Source organism: Lytechinus variegatus, chromosome 18 (assembly GCF_018143015.1).
Source record: "Lytechinus variegatus isolate NC3 chromosome 18, Lvar_3.0, whole genome shotgun sequence".
NCBI lineage: Eukaryota > Metazoa > Echinodermata > Echinoidea > Temnopleuroida > Toxopneustidae > Lytechinus > Lytechinus variegatus.
Window position 1 is genome coordinate 9,152,463 of NC_054757.1, and position 26,021 is coordinate 9,178,483.

General features: G+C 36.9%; 2 protein-coding genes across 2 annotated transcripts; one reads left to right on the forward strand and one right to left on the reverse strand.

The window, feature by feature from the left end:
• Positions 1–4,433: 4,433 nt before the first annotated feature.
• LOC121432171 lies at positions 4,434–8,895 on the reverse strand. Its single transcript, XM_041630027.1, has 5 exons — positions 8,362–8,895; positions 7,795–8,068; positions 6,636–6,841; positions 5,663–6,281; positions 4,434–5,159 (listed from the first exon to the last, which is right to left on the reverse strand). The coding sequence occupies exons 1-5, from the start codon at positions 8,893–8,895 to the stop codon at positions 4,963–4,965; spliced, it is 1,830 nt and encodes a 609-aa protein (XP_041485961.1). The 3' UTR covers positions 4,434–4,962.
• Positions 8,896–9,667: 772 nt separating this feature from the next.
• Positions 9,668–18,282, forward strand: LOC121432025 (neuronal acetylcholine receptor subunit alpha-9-like). The gene is made up of 8 exons (XM_041629836.1): positions 9,668–9,854; positions 11,088–11,227; positions 13,867–13,911; positions 14,182–14,291; positions 14,965–15,448; positions 16,349–16,601; positions 16,974–17,077; positions 18,095–18,282. Exons 1-8 carry the CDS (start codon positions 9,767–9,769, stop codon positions 18,215–18,217), a joined length of 1,347 nt encoding a protein of 448 aa, XP_041485770.1. The 5' UTR covers positions 9,668–9,766; the 3' UTR covers positions 18,218–18,282.
• The last annotated feature ends 7,739 nt before the right edge of the window (positions 18,283–26,021 follow it).

Here is a 26,021-nt window from a genome sequence, read left to right on the forward strand (position 1 = left end):
TGAGCTGAATTAACAAATTCTTGGGGAATTATTATCCTGGGTAGTGTGTATTAGAGATTGCTTTCTTGATGCAAAATTATGTATTTTTGAGATCCAATATCATTTGGATGAATGAGAGACATATATACTTGCCAATCTACATCTCGGACATTGAAACTTTCTACTTCTAAACAGTTTAAAATCTATTGTTTTGATGTAAATGATAATATTAATGATGATAAATGATAGTGAACGATAATGAATAAAAATTATTATAATGAATGATAATAAATGATAATGAATGACAATAATGAAAATGAATGATAATGAAAAGGAACGATAATAATGAATAATAATGATAAGAATCAATGATAATGAATAATAATGAATGATAGTAAATGATAAACAATGATAATGAATGATAATAGTAATAATACAATTTACAAGAGTATTGTGAATTGGTGAATTGAGCATGACAGATAATGCATGAAGGTGACTTTATTTGCCAGAATTATAGTCCCCACTCAAATCCAGACAAAACAATTTAATTTTGAAAATTCAAATCTACATTTTCATTCATGTCCTCCTTCATGTTCTTCTTCATCTTCTCCTCCATCTTCTTTTTCTTCTCCTGCTCCCCCTCCTACTACTACTACTACTACTACTACTACTTCTACTTCTACTACTACTATTACTACTTCTATACTACTACTACTACTACTACTACTACTACTGCTACTTCCACTTCTTCTGTATCTTCTCCTCATTTCTTCTTCTCCTTCTTATTCTTCTTCTACTACTACTACTACTACTACTACTTCAACTTCTTCTGTATCTTCTCCTTATTTCTTCTTCTCCTTATTCTACTACTACTACTTCAACTTCTTCTGTATCTTCTCATTATTTCTTTTCCTTATTCTTCTACTACTACTACTACTACTACTACTACTACTACTACAGCTTCTTCTGTATCTTCTCCTTATTTCTTCTTGTCCTTCTTATTCTTCTACTACTCCTACTACTACTGCTACTACTACTACTACTACTACTATTACAGCTTCTTCTGTATCTTCTTTTTCTTCTTCTGTATATTCTCCTTCTTCCTCTTCTTCTCCTGTATCTTCTCCTTCTTCCCCTTCTCCTTGATCCTCCTCATTTCTTCATGCAATCATTGCTCAGGTGCTATAAAAATTGTCATAAATACTATCTTACATGCAAGTAAAAAATTTTTATAATGCAAATTTGATATGTACCAGTAACTTTCAAAATACATTAGCGCATGTATGATTTTTTAAAACTCATATTATGACTTCATTATTGATTATAGTATAATCCAATCAGGGATATATGCTATGACTGCCTATGTATCATCATACTGTCTATTATCTAATGTGGACTAAATTTATTATGCTTTCTCACATGTTTTACTTTATATTGTTTTTGTGATACCAATAATATCTAGTATCACCTCAATGTAAGTTACTGAAATTTTATTCAAATCTTCTCAAATGACCAAGTCACAGACTTGCTGCATTTTGGTAACATTGTGTGGTATGCAAATGAAGCTGGTGATCGCAATTTTCACAAAAACATATTTTCTTGTAAAATTTGCATTAAATCAAACACCTTTGTGGTAAGCTAGTGAGCAAAGAACATCAAGTGTGTGGCACTGTTGGCTCACCTATGTACATACCCCTCTCTGTAAATGGAAAAGTTTATCAAATGAAACTTGATTCAAAATTTGACATCCAATATTTGTTGAAATTTTCAATGAGCTATCATTTTGTGTATTTTTTTTCTCAATTTACTCAAATCAACTTTTTATTTGGGTGGACTTACCCTTTAATCCCTGTTTGCACCTTAATTTTTGATGAATAACTATCATTTAATTACTTTTCACTTGATTTGTTATTATTCCCCTGGTTTTTCTTGTTTTCATGTTTATAGAAGAGGTTGTTTTCTATTTATTAGTTACAGTCTACAGATCACCTTGCCTGCTATACTTTTGCTTATACTTTTATTGCTGAGATATATTTAGAATCAAGTATACCTTGCCTTTTCTGTTATGTATTCAAAATTGTGCGTATATTGACACTTTTATTTCACTTTTGTTTATAATGCCTATACATGTTTGTACCCTATACATCTAAAAATATGACTAAGAATTTTTCAACACTTTATTTTGTCCTGTATATTGGATGAGGCTTTAGAATTGCAATTGCCATGTAGGTTAGAATTATGGTTATATATTAAAAGTGTAGAGTAAATTCTAGGTTGAATTTGAGAATTTAGTCAGTGAAGGAATTTTATGCACATCAATTCCTGAAGAGCATGCACTGTATAATGAAATGATTTATTCTCATGTTTTTACTTGATCCGGTGTTCCTTACTCTTGTCATTCTAGTTAACATAAATTTCCCATTTCTATTTAAGTATATTTTGAGGGAGTCTTGTGCTTTGAATGAGAGCTAGAAGAGAAATGACATTCTTCCAAGCATTTTGCTAGTTTGTTTGTTCATGTAATATTAAATGTCGTCAAGGGTTTGAGTAAGAAGAACATGCACCAGTGGCGTACCTAGGATTTTCCACGGGGGGGGGGGGGGAGCAAATTCATCCGCCAAAAAATTTGACAAGCAAAAAAAAAAAAGGTCTTCAAGTTCAAAGGAGTGGGCCAGGGATTTGGTGTGACCCATAAGGGGGGGGGGTGGGTCTGGCAGGGATACGTCCCTTGCATGGGTTGTGACTCGTCAGGGGGGAGGGAAGTCTGTCCTCCCTCCCCCCCTGTAGGTATGCTGGTGGCATGCACAGTGTTCATTTAGAATATGTCTCATGCAGTTAGACCATTTCAAAAGTAACAAGAGCATGTAATTTTTATGCTGGAGCAAATAATGTGTATTATACAGTGTGTCCCAGAAAAAAGGGAAAACGAGATTTCTACATCTTTTTTCTTCAAAGGGAAATTAATTATAATCTCTCATGTACATCATCATACAATTCAATAATTCCTCTACATTTTGATACCTAAGACAAACATTTCACGCATTAACGAGTTTGAAATTTTGATGTCAAATCCAGGTTGCGCAGAAAAATTTGACGATATCGGTTTGTGATACGATGATCATGCTTATTCGACGATTGGCTCATTAGCATTTCCTTTGTATTATTTTTTAAGATGCTCTCACTAATCCATGAGAGTGGATTCAGATTCACACGTGAGTTTTCTGCGCAAATGATTTCTGACATGCCTCAATAATTATTGTTTGCATTCTGCCTTGCGCAAACGATATGCTAAGATGTTGGTCTCATAGTAAAGATGAGATTCCACCCTTACCATTAATATCAAATTTATATCATGAAAATTTATTTGATAATTGTGAAATCAATCTCTCTGAAAAAAGGGTTTCTCTTTTCTGGGACACACTGTATACTGATGTGGATCCTTGTTATTTGATAAACCATCCCCATCTCACAACCATGACTGGTCAATAGAACAAGTCATTAGTACAAGTCATCAATATTTTATTCTTTGTTGGCTAATAAATAACTGTTTACATGATTTTCTGGCCATCATTTGACTAGGATCCATTATTTTATAAAAAGTTTTTCCAAATTTGTGCCTTAGTATGTCGCCTTATAATAAGCCTTACAATAAGCAAGAACCCCCCCAAAAAAAAAAAATCCCAATACACCTAATCACATGTACACTGTATGAGCAAGAATGAATTTAGTTGTCGACTGTATATTTTCAATTAAATGATGTGACATATTTTGAGTATGAATAGAGTGCATGGATATATTTTATGTATGAGTAGGATTTTGTATCACATTTTTATACATTTTGTTATTAATAAAAGTAAATAAATGCATTTTAGGTAATGAAGAAGGAAACCTTAAAAAAATGTCCATATTGAAAAATTACCATAAAAAAGTAAATTTCTTTGGTACATGATATTTACATTTGTAACATTTACTATATCATCAAGGGATTGGTCTAGTCAAAGATGAAATCTGAATCTGGATTGCGACAACCCAGCATGAATAGAGTGAAACACGAAGAATGTGTACCAGTTATTTGAGTCAGAGAGAGTTAATCACAGTCGACCCTGCATGTGCCCGTTGAGTAATCCTTTAACCAACTTTTTGTTGGAACTACACAACAAGCAATCATAAAGTAAATGTATTTTCCCCCACATTTCAACAAATTGTTTTATGGACAGATTTTACCGAACTATAGTTTTAGCGAACTTTTAGGTAGTGTGACAGAACACAATGTTGTATATATATAGTTACACATTTTAATGATAATAATTGCAATGAGATATTAGATAAAGTATATTTTTAGCTCTAGACAATGCAATAAATTCATATGTTTCTATTCTATTGCGAAATTGCTTCAATTGTCACAATCTGTCGTATGACTTATTCTTTGTTGTCCAAATTCAAATGGACTTTCATGGTCTGGGGTCCTTGCAGAAATACTAGTGTGTAAATGCAACTGAGTAAATTATACCATATCCTACATGTGAATGCACGCTTCAGATTGGTTAAAAGTAAAGGTGCAAAGAGGTAGAGAGAGAAAGAGAGAGAAAACAGAACAGAGTTGACAGGTAATTATGTACCATGGAGATACATACTAAAACTAACAATATATCTCTATGTTATGTACCTACTACCAATTCAATTTATCGTGGACTTAGGCTTGTGAGGTAATCATACAAATTAAAAGTATGCCTCACAATTCCAGCTATTTTATCACACATTGCAAAGGGTACCACATTTCCAAATCTTGGGGTTGGGATAAAGAAAAATGATTAAGTTCGTCCTGCAAATCCACTTGTCTTATTGAATTCGTTAGATTCCCCAAATACATGCATCATTCTATATTTTGGAAGACTACATGGAATCTCATTTCAGTTTTATAAAGAAATGAGCCTATTCGAGAAAAAGGTAGTATGGAAAATGTATTAAAGTTCATTGTGTCCTCTAATGCCTTGGAATAACTCGATAGACATAAGCTCCGCTATGGTGAATTTGATCGTTTTCTTGGGCAGCATCTTGATCGCCTGTCAAATTCTGCAAACCTTCATCTTCAGAACGTCTTTGAACACTATCCGGCCCGGCAATAAGGGCTCCTGCCGCCCCTACCAATTGGTAATCATTGACAACAGCATGGGCATTTTCTAGAAATGAATGAGAGGAAAATTCTAAGATAGAAGTTTTAGTTATAGTTAATTCCATATAAGCTTTCTTGGGAGCATTTTTATAAGATGTTTGACCCGAGAGAGTCGGTTTCATTTGACAGTTGCCCTAGCAACAGTGAGACACCTGTATTTCTCTCAGCCAATCAAAGATGAAGAAAAGTCGTTAGATGACAAATGTTGATGGATGAAACGCACTCCAGAAATTAACTTTGGCTAGCATTACGCAATATCAACGAGCACATGCGCGGTGTCATTTACTGATTTTTATCATAACCTTTGTAAAATAGAAAGAGCCAAACAAATAATTTTACAACAATGAAATGATTACGTTTAAGTTATAGAACAATGAAAATAAATCAAATAACGAACCTCATTAAAAACTTCAGCTATTGATATAACTATTTTCTTTAATATTCCCAGAAGTATACAGTATTTTGTGTAACCAAATCCGAGCACAAGAAGAATGATCTGGATGAACTAACCTCTTTCCAAGTTGCCTTGCTGTGCGTTTTGATTGTTTGCGACATCCTGATTTCCTGCAGCAGCTACCCCTGCAGCCTGAACTACCTGTCCTCTCCTGGTCGATCTGCCTTGTCTTCCTGCGTCAGACCTATCAACATCTGCATGGGATCGTTCAGATACATGGTCGAGCTCGGACGGGCTTGACGGGGGCGACACTTCTTCTATTAAACCCTCGTCGATTAGCATCTTTTTAGCAGCCAAGGCGACCCGTCTCACGAACGCAGCCTTCTTCTTGTCTTTCGCATCGCGACTTTCATGCTTCAGACGCGCCATCTTCAGCAGTTCCGCCCTCTTCTCGTTCAGCTTCGCTTGGACCATTTCAATGATGGAGAAGTCACAGACGGTCGCTCTACTTTCCGTCAGCTCCTGTGGAGTCGGTCGGTGCTCGATTGCCGGCCATCGCCGGTTGATGCCCACTAGGAAGTGGACAGGAAGGCGGCTGATGTTGTAATTGTGGTTGAAATATACCCATCGGATGCTGGGAAAACCAGAGCGGAAGCGATCACCAAACTTTCCCAGGTAGGGGTAGAAATGTTTGATGACGCTTGCGTCTAGCCGGTTGCCGCGTAGGTCAAGCTCCTTAAAATATAAATTTGATAAAAGTGAATTACTGGTAAAAAAAAGTATCAATCCAACATGAACAATTCTTTTCTTTTGAATAGCTCGAAAACAAATGTCAAAACTTAAATTTCAAATCACGAGTGCCAAAAGCACGATGGGACGTAAAGACAGTTGATTCCCATTGCCTTCACCAGCAGCAGAAAGATCACCATTCCAACTCCACCACCACCACCATCGTCACCAATCATAAATCATCACAATGATCAACATAGTCATCACCATCTTCAACTGCTCATCGTCTTAATATTAATCATTACTCTCCCCCTTCTCATCATTATCGATTTTATCGGCAAGGTCCTCATGGACATTTACCTGGAGGGCAGGAAGCTGGGCAATATGAGGAAGAAGCGGGAGGAAGTTCTTCTTGTCCAGTCCTGTGTAACTGAGGTTGAGTTTGACGAGAACGAGTGGTCGAAGGGATAGAAAAACCCCTAGACGACGTCGAAGTTCCTCAGCGTCCGGGTCACCCTGGAGATCATATCCGGTGAGGTCAAGGGTGGAATAAATAAACCACGAATCTACAAGAAAATGTAAGATGATATATAGGGGCCGCGGAGGTTGGATTTTATTCCTTTACCGTCTGTTTTTACCAATGACAGGGGGTTTTCGAATATATTGCACACCATATTGTAAAAGATAAAAAGTATCTTCAGACAGTATTCCAAACAACATCTGCTCGAAGTAGAAAACACATTGTGATGATATTTACCGGCTGAGGAGGCGAGTTCTGCGTTTGTAATTCTCCATATAGGCAGTACCCCTTGAAAATCTACTAGGTATGCTAAATAGATATTTAACAAAATGACCCACATGTACATTTTGTGGAGGACACCCTTGTTTGCTTGTCAAATTTTTACTGTACAAAAATGACATTTTTTAATCAAAACCCTTTTCCCCCTTGCTTTCCAAATATCTCTTGACGGAAAATACATTTCCCGTTTTCAGTGAAAACCTTTGTTTTTTGCTTGTCAAATTTAAACCAGCATATCCCCTGACCCTGTTAAAAATTATTCCCAGGGCCCTGCAATATTACCGACAATATCTAAAAAATAAATCACAACATGCTCGTAATGCAGAATGAAATGCATGTTATACTGAACAATTTCCAAACGAATTCTGATTTTTTTTTCTTTCTGATCATCTCCAGAGAACCAAGGAAGATGTTATCGAAAGCAGCGATGCATCATGGAACAAAAACAATCACAAAAACTACATTGCTTCCCAGCTAGTCAAAACCAGGAACTCCATTGCATTTTTCTTAGAATGAAAATTTGCCATTGATAATCCCCAAGAGCCCGTTTCAGGAGTTACAACTATTGTAAATTTGCCAATATTGTAACTTCCTTGAACACCGTGATTGCGATCGGCTGCTGAGCCCTGCCAATGGCAAAGTTACAAAAGTCGTATAACTCTTTCGGTTACCAGCCCCTGATGCGTTTTTAAATTTTTTTTTAGAGTATTATAGACCTACCACTAACGTCTTTCATCGTTTTTGCACGACCAGGAAACAGAATCTTCGGCAGCTCCTCGATGTCTGGCTTCTGTTTCGGCTCCATGTTCTTCTTCAGACGATCGCAGATGATATTCACCATCCTCTTCCAATTGACTTCCGGTCCAACCTGCAGAGAGCAGAGGCGGAGGATCAATTCTTCGACGAGGCCGTCGACACGGAACTTCAACTTCCCTCTCGATCGCGACCGGTCCTTGCATGCTTGCTTTTCCTGATAATTGTAAATAGAGTACTCCTGCATAGGGAGAAAATGGGTTAGAGATCTATGCATAACACAGATAGGAAGAGAGAGACATGGAGTTGAAGGAGGGTAGGAGGTGTGTCAATAAAAATAATTAGATCTAAGTTACGGAGACGGCGCAATAAAATTCCTTTTATAATTTATACTACTACGGGGAGATCAAAATTGAAATCGGGAATCGATCTATTAAAGACCTTGCAATCATGATAATTTATTTAAATTATAAATGATATAGTTATCTCTTCACGAGAATTCGGAAATTACAAGCAATCCAACCAGAAACTCACCTGTTGGAGCTTAGTCAGGTAAATGCCCATGCTTTTCAAATCGTCGATTTTCGCCGAAAAACGGATCATATCAACGAGATAAAGACGAAAGTCGATTGGTTTCCTTCCTTTAACCATCGAATACATTTTGTTCCACATATTTTCTTCCCAAATATCATCGTCGGTTAGTTCGATGACCTTCGGGTCATAGTCCTCGATGATCTCGTATGTCTCGACACCATGTTCATCTGCTTCCTTGACCTTGATAACGTCGAGAGATTCCATTTTCAGGTCGACGATTCCGCCCGCGCGATAGATGGACGTGGTGGAGCCCGACGACGACATAGCACCGTTTTCCGTCTGCTGGAATGGTACATCGCCAGGTGTGCCAGGGTGGTTGACTGAGATTACATTTGCTGAGGAACAGCGGAGGGAGTTCATAGCGCGTTGTTTGATTTTCGAGAAGAATGAGCTGATCCTCTCTTGATTTGAATCTCCTGCATCCGCATCGGTCGTGGATGCCTCTTGGGCTTCTTGGTCAGGTTCGTTCTCCATTTTGGTTAAATGCCGAAATGGAAACCAAATCTACTAACAATTTTGCTCTAAATCATTTTCATTACTTTCTTTTCATCTTTCCTTAACTTTAGAATACTGTGTGTTTTGTACTAAAATGTTTTGTGTTTGTTTCGTTAGGACCTAACGCATGGCAGGCGCGTCAAGTGTTGCGTAACAAATTATGACGTAACAATGTTTGCGCGAGAACGCTGCTTGCATCATTGTCATTGTGACGAATAATCCATCACTTTCACTCTCCTTCCTTTCTCTTGCTTTCACGTTCTCGTCGGTCGTCTATATTTTCATGACGCTCTCAGAAATTCTGCTCTCTCTCCTCTCTCAATAACCCCTCTCTTTTATCTAATCACGCAACCTCCCATTCTTTATTTTGGCCAACAATGACCTGATATTTAGTTGCTACATGAAGAGATGACTATTTTCCTGTTCATGTAAAGAAAACCCAAGCCAAATTTTAAACAACAATTAAACTGCAATGTAAACTTACAATAATTAAACTACAATGTAAATTTAAAACACTTAATTTTGTTCTTTTGCACGTGCTCCATTAAGCAATTAAGACTTCAATTAGGAGTATGACGATCAACAGGGACAACACTGATTTGGTCACAGAAGTTAATTGAATTTCTACAGTCGATTCTTTCGTCAACTACAAATGGCCACGAGGATATTTCCTGCTCTTAAGGAGAAAAGTGTAATTAGCTATGCAAACACTGAATTCCAACATTGTGTCAATAGATAGATCTATTCAAACGTTATCGTTATGATGGTGTTCCAATTTACGTAAATTGTACATTATGTCACGAAAAAGACTCAACATCTTGAAAGACTGAATGGTGTACGGAGATCAGCGATGGCGACATCTCGGGTTCAATGCTTTCGGTTCTGGTCCCTGGTTATGATCTGTGTACTACTTGTCCGTCAAAGTCAATGCGAAAACGGTGAGGAATCATTCAGAATTTATATTCGGGTTTCATATCTATAGGCTGAATTCTTAATGCCATTTCTAATTCCCTGTACATTTGTCTTTCGATTTCGTTCAACTCGTTGCTTAAAAACAAAAACGTTTGCAGAAGTACGGATCGATAGCCATAATAGGTGCTGCATTCTTTCTTTGTCAGAAAACTTTGTCAGCAATCTGATCGACCATTATAGCGCGTCCTAAAAAAAACGTCCTTCTGATGCATGTATTTGCTTGTCAAATTTATTTTCGTCGAATTAAATTTGGGGTGATTTTTTTTGCTTGTCAAATTTTCAGCCCCTTGTCCCCCCCCCTAGCTACCTTTTGGGAGAGATTTCCGCCCCTGTTATGGTGGTTTCGTGACATTTTGCTCCGGCTACAATTGCTCTGCTGTGAATTCCACACATTAATGGATTGACCAACGTCAACCCTGGATTTAACGTTATAGGGCATACCCTATCCTAAACCTAACATAAAACCCTGTTGCAACCATAACCCTACCCCTATATCTTAGACGGAATAACGCCCGGAGTAATTGTCGCCGGAGCAAATGTCGCGTCACCCCTTTGGTTAAACGGCTGAATTAATTCTAAAATTAAGTATTGTTCTCAATCATCACACTTTCCGAAAGAATTATGCTTTCGATTTCGCTGACGCAGAAACCCCCGTACCGCGATCAATGCAATTATGGCGACAAGGCTATAATGGTGGTGACAATTTAGTTTGCACAATTTATAATTTTTCACATGATTGTGCCCCTTGAGAATCTGACTTCAAAATGAAATATGGCGCCTACTAAAATACATACTTTTACTATCCTTATTCTCGTCATCATTTTTATTATTATTACTGTCACATTATTTTCATTATTGATATCACTGTTATTATTATATTATTGTTATTGTAATTATTAGGCCTATTATTATCATTATCATCATCACCATTGTTATAAACTTCACACACTGCAAAAACTCCGGTGTTGATTTAACACCAGCCCGGAATTATGTCCACATCAGATAGGTGTTTATACAACACCAGTTAGTATTAAAACAGCATCGCTTTGATTTTAAACTGGTGTTGTTTCAATACTTCTCTGGTGTGGACATATATAGATTCCGGCTGGTGTTAAATCAACACCGGGGTTTTTGCAGTGCAGACTGATGAAAGTTTTTGTCAACTGCAGATTATTCTCATCCTTTTTATTATACCGTAGTTCGAAAGCGATCATCATGGAGTAAGCTGCGTTCTGATTTGACCGAGGGTGGTTATGACGTCACAGAGATACCATCGGTTGAAAATGGAATCCCGCTTCCGGTCACCGTACATCTTACTCTCCAATCTGTGAAAGATGTGGTATGATCTCAAACCCATTATACAAAATACCCCCCCCCCTTCATTTTCTTTCAACCTGAGATTTGATTTTTTTTGGAAATTCTTTTAGTTCGCACAGGGAGGCCTATTACTCTCTGGTTTGCTATTAGTTTTTTAATTGTTCTAAATCAATTTTAGCTTGTTTTAACTTCATATGATAATAAGTGATTAATAATAATGCAGCACAATGTGGATAAATTTCTTGCCGAAGGAAATTACGCCATGGCTGGGATTCGAACCCACGAACCTCTGTTTCAAAATCCGGAGACTAATCCACTGGGCCACAACGCTCCTTACGCTTTACCGCCTATCCGGGGTAATAATAATGATACCAAGTATCAAAGCGCAGTTGACAGGGTGACCAGATTTCACAAAATGAAATACGGGACAAACGACAAAAAAGATCAACAAAGAAGGCTATATACACAGTGATGTTAGCCTTGTGAAAAAAAATATAAAGAATTGGAATGGAGGGTGAACGAAAAAATGAAGGAGAGAAAGAAAAAAAACGAAAGGAGATGAATTGAGAAGAAAGAAAAAAATGAAGGGGAAAATGAAGGGAAAAAAGAATAAAAGAAATAGAATAAAAGAGTCAACGTCATTCTTTGAATTGATGTAGAAAGAAAGAAAGGGAAGATGAATAAATGTGTAAATTCAAAGACAAAATAAATGAGAAAAAAGGAAGAGGAAAGAAAAAATGAAGGAAAGTCATGTTTTCTTCATTCTTTGAAAGTAAGAAACAAAGAAAGAAGAAAAACAGGAAGGGAAGAAGGAAGGAAGAAGGGAAAAAAGGAATAAGGGAAAAGAATAAAAGGAATAAGGGAAAAGAATAAACGAAAAATAAACTAAAGAATGAAAGAAAGAAAGAAAGAAAGAAAGAAAGAAAGAAAGAAAGGAGGAAAAAGAGAGAGGAAAGAATGAAGGGAGGAGAGAATGAAAAAAAAGAAAAAATGGAAGGAGAGAACGGACGAAAAGAAAACGGAGAAGGGGAGAAGGAAGCAAAAAAAAAAGTTTAAGGAAAAAGAATGAAGGAAATAAAACTTTGAAAAAGAAGGCAGGTAAGAGAAATAAGGAAAGAAAGAAAAATGAACAGAGAGAGAGAGAGAGGAAGGATCATGAAAGAAAGATAGGAAATAAAGATAGATGGAACCAAACAGGGCAAGCAGGAAGGATATATAGAAGGATAGAAAAGAAAGAAAAGTTTAAACTTCAAGCAAACAAAAAAATCCAATCATCTCACAAAATCATGATATTTGGTGCTTTTTAAATATATCTTTCAAATAAAAAATAAAATGTTTCAGAAATGAATACAATTTCAAAGTGAGACATTGTCAACTTAAAAATTAGATGAAACATCGCGGCATGATACACAACAAGACTCAAAACGAAAGCTGTAACAACTAGATCTAGTTATGAAAACTCATAAAACTTCTTTCTTCGATCACATCTCCAAATCAGTAACCTGAGAATCCATAATATAATACAATTTTCCGCCGATTTTGTGATTATTTTGGTGGAAAAACTGTTTATCATGTCATTGTTTGCACCATTGAGAATCTGCTCCGATCCTAATTGCCTATAGCCAGTACCTGCCGCACACAGGCGGGAGGCCAGTTTGCAATGTATTGGGTTAATTAGCAAGAAAATCACCGAAGAACTTGCAAAGGTTTAATTATCAATTTTAATGTTGCCTCTGTTTCGTTATCCGTTATCTGTTGGTTACTTGATGAAAATTCGTCAATTTTAAATGTATTAACTACATTTTGTTCAATATTCTGAAATACGGGACAAATAGGCGTCCCGGGAAGGGTTTGTCGGGACGCCGGGACACAGGAGCAAAATACGGGACGATCCCGGGAAATACGGGACATCTGGTCACCCTGGCAGTTGAGTATATGTGCACATAGCACCTGCGCTAACCCCATTCGACAGAAATCAAGACCGCTGAAAGACCTTTGAAAGACCATGAATTCTGGTTGATCTTTCAGAGGTCTCTCAATGAACCTACAATGGTCTTTGAGGTCTTACACGATTCCTGACCATTCTTTCAGTGGTCTTCGTGGTCTTCATGGGCTCCAAAACTTTTTGAAACGGTTCAAAACATTCTTACAACGGTTTTACAGAAAAATTGTCTTTCAGTGGTCTTTCAGCAGTCTTACAGCGGTCTTTCGATGATCTTTCGGCAGTTTCTCCAGATTTTTGTGGAGATCACTGTAAGACTCGTGAGAGATCATTAAATTATCATTGAAAGATAATTGAAAGACCAGGCAAAGTCCATGGAAATAATTCTGAAAGATCGCTTGTTGCACAAAAGATCTCTGAAAAACCATTGAAAGATATCTATATTGGCAAGACATGAAATATCCATCAGTCTTTCAGAGTTCTTTAAGGGGTCTTTCTGAGCCATTCCACAGAGATGACAAATTTCAGTGATCTTGAAACCGCTAAGACCTCACCTATTTTAAGTCTTTCAGTGGTTTTCAATGGTTTCCGTTCTGTGGATTGGGGGCCTTAGTAAATGATCTCGTATGTTATTTCAGATATTTTTAATCCATATGTTTACCAATAATTACTGAATTCTCGATACCGTTTTATTCATATTTTCATTCCTTTCACCATAGATCGAAAAGAAGCAAACTATCATTGGGACATTTACCTTCGGATTGGTAAGTGACTGATTTAAGGCACGTGCATTATCAACGTTCATTATAAAAGTAAAAAGATTAGAGAAGAGGACTAAATGATGAATGATGAAAAGGCTTTAAAAATAATGAAAAACTACTGTTCTTAGAGAGGAACCCTTGCATCTTACATTCGGGTTCCTTTGAAGAAGAATCGGTTTGAAATCTTATGCTTTAAGCCGTTTGGATTTGAATTATAATCATTATCCCCAAACATCACTAAAAATATTTCGTTTGCCTTTTTTGTATTCAAAGGTATGGACGGATGAACGTCTATCATGGATACCCAGTAACTATGGAAACCAAACATTTATCACATTGCCCTACAGAATGATCTGGATGCCCACCACCAACCTTGCTAACACGTTAGTATTAAGCTTACTCGTTAATAAGAAAACAAGCACAGTAAACTGTTATTTAAAATGAAATAAAACATGTTCGTATACATTCATATTGGACAAAACTACTTGGTTTCGAATGTTAAACACTCGACTTGTCAGCGCTGTATTTACACTTAAAACTATTTTTGTAAGTTTTTAACATATAAGTGATGCAGTGCGCAGTGATAGAGATTCTTCGTAGATACCTCAATTCAGTGGCGTACCTAGGATTTTTCACAGGGGGGGGGGGGCAAAACCAAAAAATTCGACAAGCAAAGAAAAAAAAAGATCTTCAAGCTCGTCAGGGGGGGGGGTCTTTCAAGCTCGTCAGGGGCCAGGGATACGTCCTTTACATGGGTTGTGGCTCGTCAGGGGGCAGTCTGCCCCTCGTAGGTACGCTAGTGCCTCAATTAGCTACAGCATTTGAAACTTTGCATTCCGTAGACCTCAGATTTAGCTCTTTCACATAGACTTGTATGCGGATATTGTAAGCGACTTGAGCTATAGCAGATAAATGTATGTACTCTCTCAAACATAATTATAGTTTTCAATATGAATTTGGGCTCTAATGAGCTAATTTCGCTAGAAAGAGAATTAACGGTCATAATGACAAAATAATACACCAGAATATTTTTGTTTACTTCTTACAACATTCCAGAAACTTTGAGGACTCCCGGATCCCAAAGAACCCTGAAGACACCAAAGTGCACATCAGGTACGATGGTCGGGTCTTTCTGGAAACGACTCTCCTCCAGAGCGCTCATTGCGCAATGAATCTTTCAAGGTTCCCTTTCGACACGCACAACTGCAACCTGATGTTTCGGTCTCAGGACATGAGTACAAGTGTCATGCTTGTACCCGGTAACATTCGACACCGTGACGAGGACAAACCTCTGACGTGGGATGTCCTAAGTGTGGATCATGCGTCTGCTCCCATAGCGGAACTGACTGGTTACCCGGCGATTTCGGAATTGATCGTGATCGTCAGACTCCAACGGCTACCGTTTCATTATATTTACGTTATCCTGATCCCAGCCATGCTCATCAATGTCATGGGTGTCTTTTCCTTCTTGATCCCTCTCAAGAGCGGTGAACGCGTCTCAGCTTGTATCTCGATTGTTCTAGGTGTCACCATCTTTCAGGTAGGTCGATTAGCAAATGGAACGTCAGATTCAAGACCAATTTTGCCGTGAGCAATCTGGTCCTAGGCTAAGCAACCTTTCTTCCAGTCCGGGGATCTTCACTACGGAGCAAATCTCCTACGGATATGCCCTGGATGACATCATCCTTAGAATCAAATAAAACAAATCTGGGGAGTGTTTTATCAACAATTTTCCCGACAAGTTGTCAGATCTGACTACTTTCCTTGATTTTGATTGGCTGAGAACGGCAGTTCCTAGATAATTGTCGGATATAAATAAGAACAGGACTTGTCGGATAAACGTCTGACAAGTCCGTTCGTAAAACGCCTCCCAGGAATTTTTTTTAAAATAAAGAATAATTAAATATCACACATGCACCTCCAATCGCAAATAATTTCAAACGAAGTAGCTTGGAAGCCTTGTGAACAGTTTTAGCCTTTTACTATTTTCTTTTATTCAGACTTGCACTTTCCTTCAATCTCTCTTGGGATGAAACTGTAAACGTTGCCAAAAGTACTTTTTGAAATGACATTTTCGTTCAATCATTGCAAAATTTTCTTGAATATCTGGCCATTTATTATTATTTTTTACTTGTACGAAGAGTAGGGCTATTCAGGGACTTTTTAAAAAGAAAAATGAATAAATCAATACGTTACGAAGAGAGGGCGTCGATATTCTCAGATGTAAATTTAATGTTCATAAAGAATCAAGAAATGACCATATTGTCACCACACTTCTGTGAGATTATAATGTTAGATGGTACTCCAATACTTCACAATATTAAACTCTTAGCAAAACTTAGACAGGCTTTTGTAATGGATAACTTGTTTAATGGCGTCCATTGTTGCTCAATGGCGATACTGACCATCAAAGTGTCAAACCTCCTTTTACCGTCACAAGATTGTCATCTCCGACGTCATGCCACAGACTGGCCGGTTGAACAGCATTCCAGAGACCGTGAAATACCTGTCCTATTCCTTCATTGCTTTGGTTGGTAGCATGATGTCTTCGATCTTGACTCTGAACATCAGCTACAGCACTGGTCACATCAAGAGCAAGGCTTTGAGGATATTATTCTTTCGTGTCCTTGCCTCCATGGTCTTCAAGGGAGACAAGGGAAGGAAGAAGATGGCGGAAAGAAGAACAAAGTTAGGTGAGTTTAGACTGGCTAAACGTTTTATTTTTGTATCGTTAGCAAATTTATCTAAAGAAAATGCCATCCGTATATCACAATGCTAGTGACCATTATAGCATACATGCTAATTTAGAGTCACTCGTGGCAAAATCTGAAAGTATAGGAACGACCTAAATGGTCTCAAGTCATGTACTAATGTTACGTCTTTTCTTACAGGGAATTATTGGATCATGGCAACATTAAGGAATTATATTTTCCCTTTTAAAAGGTTTTTTTTTCATAGTTTTTTTTCTTCACACGCAGGGTAGCATTGTCAGTTGCAAAACTACTTCATACTCTTATTAAGTAAATTCCTGTGTTCTGACTGAATCCATCTTTCTATAATTATAGTGACGTGTCAGCCTCAGATTAAATCTGATGAGACAATCGACTGTCCTTGTCAAGAGGATGCATGCTCCAAGACTGCACCGAAAACACAGACTTCAAAACAAGAGGTAATTATTGGATCAAATTCATCAGTTTAAATATTGGGGAGTGGGGTACACACTAAGAAATAGGGGATCAAATTTGAACCCTCCGGGTTGGTACAATAGCTGTACCCAAAGGGGTGCTAATAAGTGTAATTATGCTCATTAGAGGGTGCATTTAGTTATGTTAAGTACCCTATAGGGTGCGAAATTAATCAATGTAATAAAGGTTCAAATTTGAACCCTTTTTAATGTCGAGTACTATGCACCTTAACAGGTTCATATTTGCACCTATTAGGGTGCGAGCGAGCATTTCTTGGTGCATTTTTTCACCTTTTGCCACATAGGGTGGAAGATTACACCCCGAAAGGTTGGTACAAGTGCTTCATTATGGTTCAAACATTTCTTAGTGTGTATACCCAGGTATCTATTATTTGCAACTTAAACCTCGGTCACATTTGCCCTACGGCGGCCGCACCGCGAGTCGAAAACAGTCGTTTTATTCATTATATTAAAACCAACTATTATGTAGCTGGTTCAATTTTTTTGAAACGGCTGTTTTCGACTCGCAGTATGGCTGTCGTAGAGCAAATGCGAAAGAGATATTAATTGCCATAAAGCAAATGCATGACATGACATTAATCCTTCAATTCATTCTGACTTCTCTGAGCTGCTGATTGAGACTATTTAACCAAAGAGCTATTATACTCGCTCTATGATATAACTTTGATATTGTCAACATGGTTTGTCTTTTGCTGTAGTGTTTTGGCACCCCTACATATGTTTAAAGCATTGTCTTCAAATATTCTCTCAAAAAAAAAATGTTTTGTATAATATTTGAAGATTTTTTTCAGGTTGAATGAATTGAAATGGAAAAAAAATCTACAAATGCACTTAAATTCAAATAGACCATCCGCAAAATTGTATTTTTCTCCTTTTTACCCATTCGTATAATTTCCCGTCTTTTTCTTTACATTTCACTCTCTTAAATGTCTTCCTCTCATTTACATTTCATCTGTATTTCTACATCTATTCTTTATGCAGGATTCTCCAAGCACAGACATGGAAGTAGTTGCAGGAATCTTTGATCGTATTTTCTTCGTCACTTTTCTAGCGGTTGAAATTTGGATGCTATCACTACTAGGATCCCTCTTCATTGTGATATAACAATGCTCATTTTTGTATTCTTTCCTTCATTCTCCTTTGTTGTGGTCGTCTTCTCTATCTTCTCCTCCTCCTTGTTCTTCTTCTCCTCTTTCTTCTTCTTCTTAATCTAACTCCCCTTTATCTTTATTCTTCTTCTTAATCAATTTCTCTTCTTTCTTCTTCTTTTCATTATCTTTGTCTTCTTCTTCTTCTCTTTCTTCTTCTTCATCGTCTTCTCCTTCTCTTTCTTCTTTTTTTCCTTCTCTTTCTTCTTCTTCTCCTGCTTAATCTATCTCCCCTTTATCTTTATTCTTCTTCTTAATCTATTTCTCCCCTTTCTTCTTCTTTTATTATCTTTCTTCTTCTTCTCCTTAATTTTCATATCCTTATAAAACTACTTTTATCTTCCTCTTCATCCTCCCATCCTCCTCCCCCTACTCCTCTCCTCCTCCCTTTCCTCCTCATCCTCGTCTTCTTTCTGCCATACCACGTTCTCCCTTTCAAATACATCCAGGCCTCATCAAGAAAGTATCTAAATATTCTGCAGAGGAACAGTCGTAGTTAAATTCTTTTGTTTTCGCCTGAAACACTGGGCAACCGCGCTTACATTTTCACCATAATTTTACGGTTGTGGTTTTCTTGATCAAGAAAGAGAAAAACAGATCTAGACTCGTGTGTGCCATCTTTATTTAACATTATCAGTCTGGAGATATGTCTGATATTACATATAATATTATATGAATATTAGTAGTACATTTTATTCCATTGACTTTTTTTATTAACGTGTAGAAAAATTGCCATCATGCGTTGGCATTGACTATTATAGTTTGAATTACGTAGAAGCGAGTGAAACAGTAGGTCTATAGTTATTTGAAAACATTTGATTAATATGGACTTATATAAAATGTTTATATACATGTACATTATGTGTAATAGACTCTACATTACTGGACTGTTCTATGTAGAAAGTGATGATTCGTTACAGGTGTATTTCAATTAATACTGATTATTTTGTCTCGATTACAATTAATTTCGATATACCAAAATCAAATAAATTGTTTACACTATTGGCCTTGTTATAGTTTTAGTTAACACGTGCACATCAGTAGTGTCCTATCTAAAGCATGTTCATTCATTTCATGAGTAATAAAAGAGTAGTGTGTTCACCATGCAAGTGTATAGCCCATTATCTGATCATATTCACGTTGTGAAAGTCTCTCATAAAGCGAGCTTAAAAAAGAAGACATTTCTTTGTATTTCCTTTAATGGTGGTTTCTCAAATGAATCAGCGGCGTAATGAGCCCCCCCCCCCCACAAAAAAGGCTGGATATGTCCTATCTGGCAAATTTATCAAAACCTGCGAGCGAGCAAAAGTTTCGCCTTTTTATTAAAAAAAAAAATCAAATTTTGTGATACATTTTTGCATAATATTCAGAAAATAATATCATATTTAACCCTTCTCTCTTTCCTTGTCTTTCCTTTTCTCCTTTTTTTGGGGGGGGGGGAGGGCAAGAGCCCCCAAGCCCCATCTTTACGCCACTGAATTTAATTATGTCTTGTTTCCTGGTTTTATCACTGGCGTACGGATAGGGGCCCAAAAAAGATTCCACGACAAAGGAAAAGAGAAAAGGGAAAGCGAAAGTAGAAAAAAAGGGGGGAAATATATTACTTCATGAATTTTTATAAAAGTTTAAATTGTCCACGTGCGCCATGTTATGCCCCTACCCCACTTTTTTCATTACACCACTGGATTGTATTGACTTGATTAAAACAAACAAGAATAAATTAATTGTAACATTGTTTTTTTGTACTTTGCATTGTGCTATTAAAAATGTACCATTTCAAAAATGCTAGGTAACATCATGCAGGATTATTTGGAGGTAGCACTTAGTAAATGTCATACAAGAAATGAAATTTCAATGTTTACTTATCCTTAGAATAAATACCAAGCTGTTTTGCTGAATATCCAAACACAACTTTTGAATTTTGTTAATTGCTAAGAGGCTAGGTAATAGGGCCAAATCAGGGAATATGATTCTAACGTATATGTTTTCTCTGAAAATACTTTTATATCTACATGCGCCAAAATGTGGTAGGAAAATTTTTTTTTTTAATGTTTAAAATATAAGGAATAATTTCACCATACTATAAAATCATTATGATTAAATGTATATACATGTACTGATCATTTGTGATAATGTCTTCATTATTCAGTGCTTCTTCCTGTAAAATTCTCTCATTTCTATTCAAACAAGCACTTAACAAGTTTAGCAATTGCATATCATCATACAGGGAATGCATCTTTTGATACTATTGCCTAACGATTCTATGATTGATAATGTTTCCATACCAAAATGGAAAAAATATTCATTATTTTGTTTAATCCATTCATTTTTGCCGGGTTCCTGACAAAAAAATGAATTAAGACAGTTTGATTATAATTTCACACAAAAGATTATAACGATTTCAGATCGAATATTTATTATGCCATGACTTTGCAGGGATAGGTGTCGTGTGGGCGGTACGCGCGTTTCCGTTTTACACCCTGGCGAAGGCATTTTCCGGAAAAGAAGCCAAAAAGCGACTAGTGAAGAGTCTACACACGTCGCTGGGTTGCATCCTGACTGCTGCTCTCTCCGCATGCAATTTGCACAGTTACTGATCAGAGCACAGAGTTCCTCGGCACTTCATGTACAGAGAGAGCGGCAGTCAGGAGTGAAATCCGAACATGCTTTTGCAGTCGCGTTGTTTATGATAGTTTTTTTTCTAAAAATAAATTATTAACTAAATGAATAGAATGACAGACAAAATAAAAATAAACAGATACTTATAATGGAAACGAGACAAATTGAAGTTTGATGGATTGATACACTTAGAAGCTGCCGAAAGATAGATATAGAAGACTGATAAATAGATAGAGACAAGATAGACAGATAGATAGATAGAAATAGAGAGGGAAAGAGAGAGAGAGAGAGAGGTGGATAGATAGATAGAAAGAGAGAGAGAGAGAGAGATGTTGTAGATAGAAATATGGACGGACAAAGAGAAAGCGAGAAAAAAGACAGACAGATGCTATAGAGGAGAGAGATAGAGAATTTGAGAGACAGATAGATAGATGTTAGATAGATAGAAAGATAAAGAATGAGAGAGACAGAGAAGATAGACAAATTAACAGATAGATAGATATATAGATAGAGAGAAATAGAGAAAGACAGACAGATGGATAGACAGAGATAGATAGATGAGAGATAGATAGATGTTATAGATAGATAAAGAGGGAGAGAGACAAAGAATATTAACAAATTAACTATATAAGTTAAAAAAATAGATAGATAAATATAGAGAGAATAAGAGAAAGACAGACAGATGGATAGATAGATAGAGATATTAAATAGATAATTAAAGAATGAGAGAGACAAAGAAGATAATTAACAAATTAACAGATAGATCCCTAGTTAAAAAAATAGATAGAGAGAAATAGAGAAAGACAGACAGATGGATAGAGACGGATAGAGATAGATAGAGAATTAGAGATAGATATAGATGTCAGATAGATCAAGAATGAGAGAGAAGAGCGACAAATTAACACTATACTGTAGTTACATAGGTAGGTAGAGAGAGAGAAATAGAGAAAGACAGACAGATGGATGGATAGATAGAGAATTTGAGATAGATAGATGTTAGATAAAGAATGAGAGAGACAGAGAAGATTATTAGATAGATAGATACTGCAGTTACATAGATAGAGATAGAATTTGAGAGATAGATATATAGACAGATAGAGAGAAAGACAGACATCAGCAAATCGGCAAGGCAAATGATCAAGGCAAACATTCGTATTGAACCTGGAAAGTATAAGCTCATGCAGCTGCATTTGCAAGTACGGTATGTTCTGCGGATAACTTCGGTGCATAGAGATGTATATTATTGACACATCTCTATGCTTCGGTGCGGACTTTGGATCGCGCGCCCAGCTGATAATGTAAACAAACGTAGACGTAGACTCTTCACTAGTCGCTTTTTGGCTACTTTTCCGGAAAATGCCTTCGCCAGGGTGTAAAACGGAAACGCGCGAGCGGTACCGGAGCGGCGGACGCGACATCGGGACTGGCCCCTATGGTTTCGGAGTGCTGCAGTTTGGGGTGTGTGGTTCCGGACGGCTGTTGCTTGGTTGGACGGGCGCATTAGACTTTTGGTCGCATATCCGATCGGGTTGGGTGGCTGGGAGGAGTGTGTTTCCCTGGGAGTGATGGGTGTGACAAGCTTGTGCCATGCCCATTGCTCCCGGTGGATACATTTCTCTCGGCGCCTTTCTCGTCGTGTGTGCGACTGGTGGTTTTTTTGCGCCTGTCCAGCTAAGAAGTGGCTGTTTGGGACCGAGCATTTCTGGGCTGTAGCGCTTCGGAGGTGTAGGGGTATGTCTCGGAGTCGCGTCCGTTGCTCTGGTGTTGCCCATTTCCAGACCTGTCCTCAATTTTAATTCTGATTTTAATTTGCATTATATATTTATGAGTTATCTTTTATTATTCTAACTTAATTGGTTTGGAGGCTTATGTTTGTATTTTTATGATTTTTGTATATTGATAGTTTACTTTGAAATTTTCATGTTGTTCAAAATGGTCTTTGTATATATCTAATCTTACATGTAACAAGATCTTTACAATGTAAAACAATGTAAATTTAGCCTTTGGGCTACCATGAATTGTTTTTTTTAATAAAACCATTAATCTATCTATCTATCTATCTTTAAAACCAAATATGTTTTATGATAATTTATGTACTCTTTGTATTTTCGTCTGGCCATGCTGACGGTGAATTCAAAATTTGAAGAAAAAAAAAGAATAGTCTCTTTAGATGTACCAAAACTTAGTACTATACAGGGCCCCGTTGCATAAAGGTTACTATTATGGTAACTTTGCCATACAACGGTGACTTCCATGGTAATGTTCATCACCAACCATGTCCAAATCAAGGATTCCAGACGAGTTACCATTGGATGGTAAAGTTACCATGATGGTAACTTTTCATGCAACGGGGCCCATGCAGGTGTTGAGTCTCATATGTTTGGAGTTACCATATTCAACAGAGTCTAGAGCAAACCATAATACTCTTCGTCAATACAATTTCAATATATTGAGCAGCAAACAACCAATCAGCATGAAGCAAACTGCGCACAGATCTGCATGACGCCACGGAAGTACCATCCGCTAAAGATCCGGGTAACCCACTTCTGGTTACTCTTCATCTTAACCTTCAGGCAATAAGAGAAGTGGTAAGACCATTCGAAATGTAATATTGTGATTAAGTATTATGCGTTACCCAGTATTACTACCTTTGATATCCCCTTGGATACTCCTTTTCAGATACATTGCAATGATATTTATGACTTTCTTATTCGAAGGTTTTCATTACCTTGAAAATTTCATCTGAGAAGATTCTAGATTGTGTAACAAAGAAACTGTAAATGTGTTATTAATTTCGTCGCTGTGGTAGTTAGGCCAGTAGTTTATCGTTGTTACCATGGTTATGAGATGTCTAGTTTCACTCCACGCATACAGGATTCAGATTAAAATGGATAGTCATTTTGATGGAATACAATCGAATCTCGTGAAAAGCGTTAATTTCATTAACATTTCAGAATGAAAGGATGCTAAGACCAAGGCCCGTATTTAAACTCAGGTTTAAAGTTGTGGTTTAAGTATGGACAGCCAATTGTTACATAAATCACTGACAGTAGAGATCATGCTTCAGCTCATTTGGCCCTCCAATCATTCATAACTGTCTAGGAAGTATAAATAGATCATTGTCTTCACCATCGATGAATCAGGTAAGAGCACATAAACATTATAAACATATAAGTTAATTTTAAAAAAATTGATACTTTTGGCTTCCCATAATTAAACTACAACGTTAAACCTCAGTTAAAGTTAAACCCGACTTCAGAATACGGGCCTAAGTGGATCATTAACATTCAAGTAGCAAAGACATTCATACCTAAATGGTAACTGTGATCTCACTTTACTTAAAGTTAATTGTCTCTTTATATCATATATTACTTGTAGGTTTGGTTATTTATTTTATGTTGAGCCTCATTTTCTGCCTCGGTGTCCGTATGGACAATTTAAATGCCATATTGTCGATCCAGCGAGTTTGGCGCCCTGGTTTGCGCTCGGTACTAATATGGTGGACGTTGCATCATCGGATTCATGGCTTGAAGATATTGAAGGATGTTTTTCTACAGAAGTCCAGTTTCGCTTTCACTTCATTTTCCTTGTGATTGTATTGATTTATGAAGAACTGAAAGTCACATTATCTGTAATCTTTCAATCCAATGTGACGGATACTTAAAATTTAAACATAAATGTAGTTAGGGGCATGGGCGGAAATCTGTTCCCAAAGGTAGGGAGGACCAGGTCCTGGAAAATTTGACAAGCAAAAAAAAGGTTATCACCAAAAATATTAGGTCATTTTAACCCCCCCCCAAAAAAAAAAAAAAATTGACAAGCAAGCAAAGAAAATAAGGTTTGCCTAAAATGTAAGGTCATATTTAGTGAAAAATACATGTATTATTTCGATTGTGAAGTTATGTATTTTTCTCCATCATAAAAGACAAAAAATAGAAGGGGGACATTTGCATATTGTGTCCCACTTCTATTTTGGGTAGGGGGACACGTCCCCTCTGTCCCCTTGGATTTCCGCCCATGGTCAAGGGAATTCTTTAAGTATCTATACTGCTCAAGTTGTAGTGAAAGAAATTATTTTCTATACTGTTAACCCGTTGGTTTCTGAATTATGTCATTCCCATTGATTTTGCCTGTGTATGCAAGGACCAAACAGTTGTAGAATGAAACATTTTATTAAGGCCCTCTAAATGTGAAACCATATCAGGCACTATTATTGAGATGTTGATTGATTGTTTTCGGCCTGACGTGAACAATTCATCAATAATTTACTGATATCGTTTTAAAAACCTTCGCGACCAGATGATAGAAATGGTTTTGAATTGCAGAGATAAGTGTCAAAGTGTCAATATAAGGTATCTTCCTGCATAATGTAATAAGTTGGCAGTTGTCTGTTTGGCATTCGACCTGTAATCAAGACATTCTCAAGAATTGCGTTTTTTATTCACTCGCAACGCGTGTGTTGATGGTATTATTTCAAAATGTTCTTTCTTGAGAAAATGGGAGTGTTTTATGGCACAAAGTTGGTACACCTACCAGCTCTACTTATGGCAGTTTTGTTCGTATCCAGAAGAATGGTTTCATCAAGTTTCAACGGTGAGTTTACATCATGTACCATGGTGGTAAAAGAGAAATCCTGAAGAGAATTATCATATTTTGTCCGTCCCTTAAGATATTAAAATGGCCAATTCTTTCTTAAATTTTACTATTTCATTTGAAAAAAATAAAATGAAGCACCTTGTACGCACAAGTGAATAAAAAAGTTTTGATAATGGGTCAGAAAATTTGGCTGACGATTTCTGAATTTCAAATTGAAAATCACATTTCTGGAAACTAATTATCTGCAGTTTGATATGCAGTAACAATTGGGAAAATCCTCCGACTTTCAAGCATTGCGAGCATTTCCAGAAGAAGCATTAAATATTCTCAATGAACAAGATTTCATTTACTGCTCGACGCAACGATAGTCAAGAACATACTTTGATGAATACACTTACCCTCATGACAAAATGCACAGCATTCCCGCACACATACACACCCTACTCGGTATACATCCCGCGCACAACCATACACACGCACCCCACACACACACACTAAAAGAACGTTGTTATTTTCTTAGTCATCTGTCCTGATTCTTAAAGTCT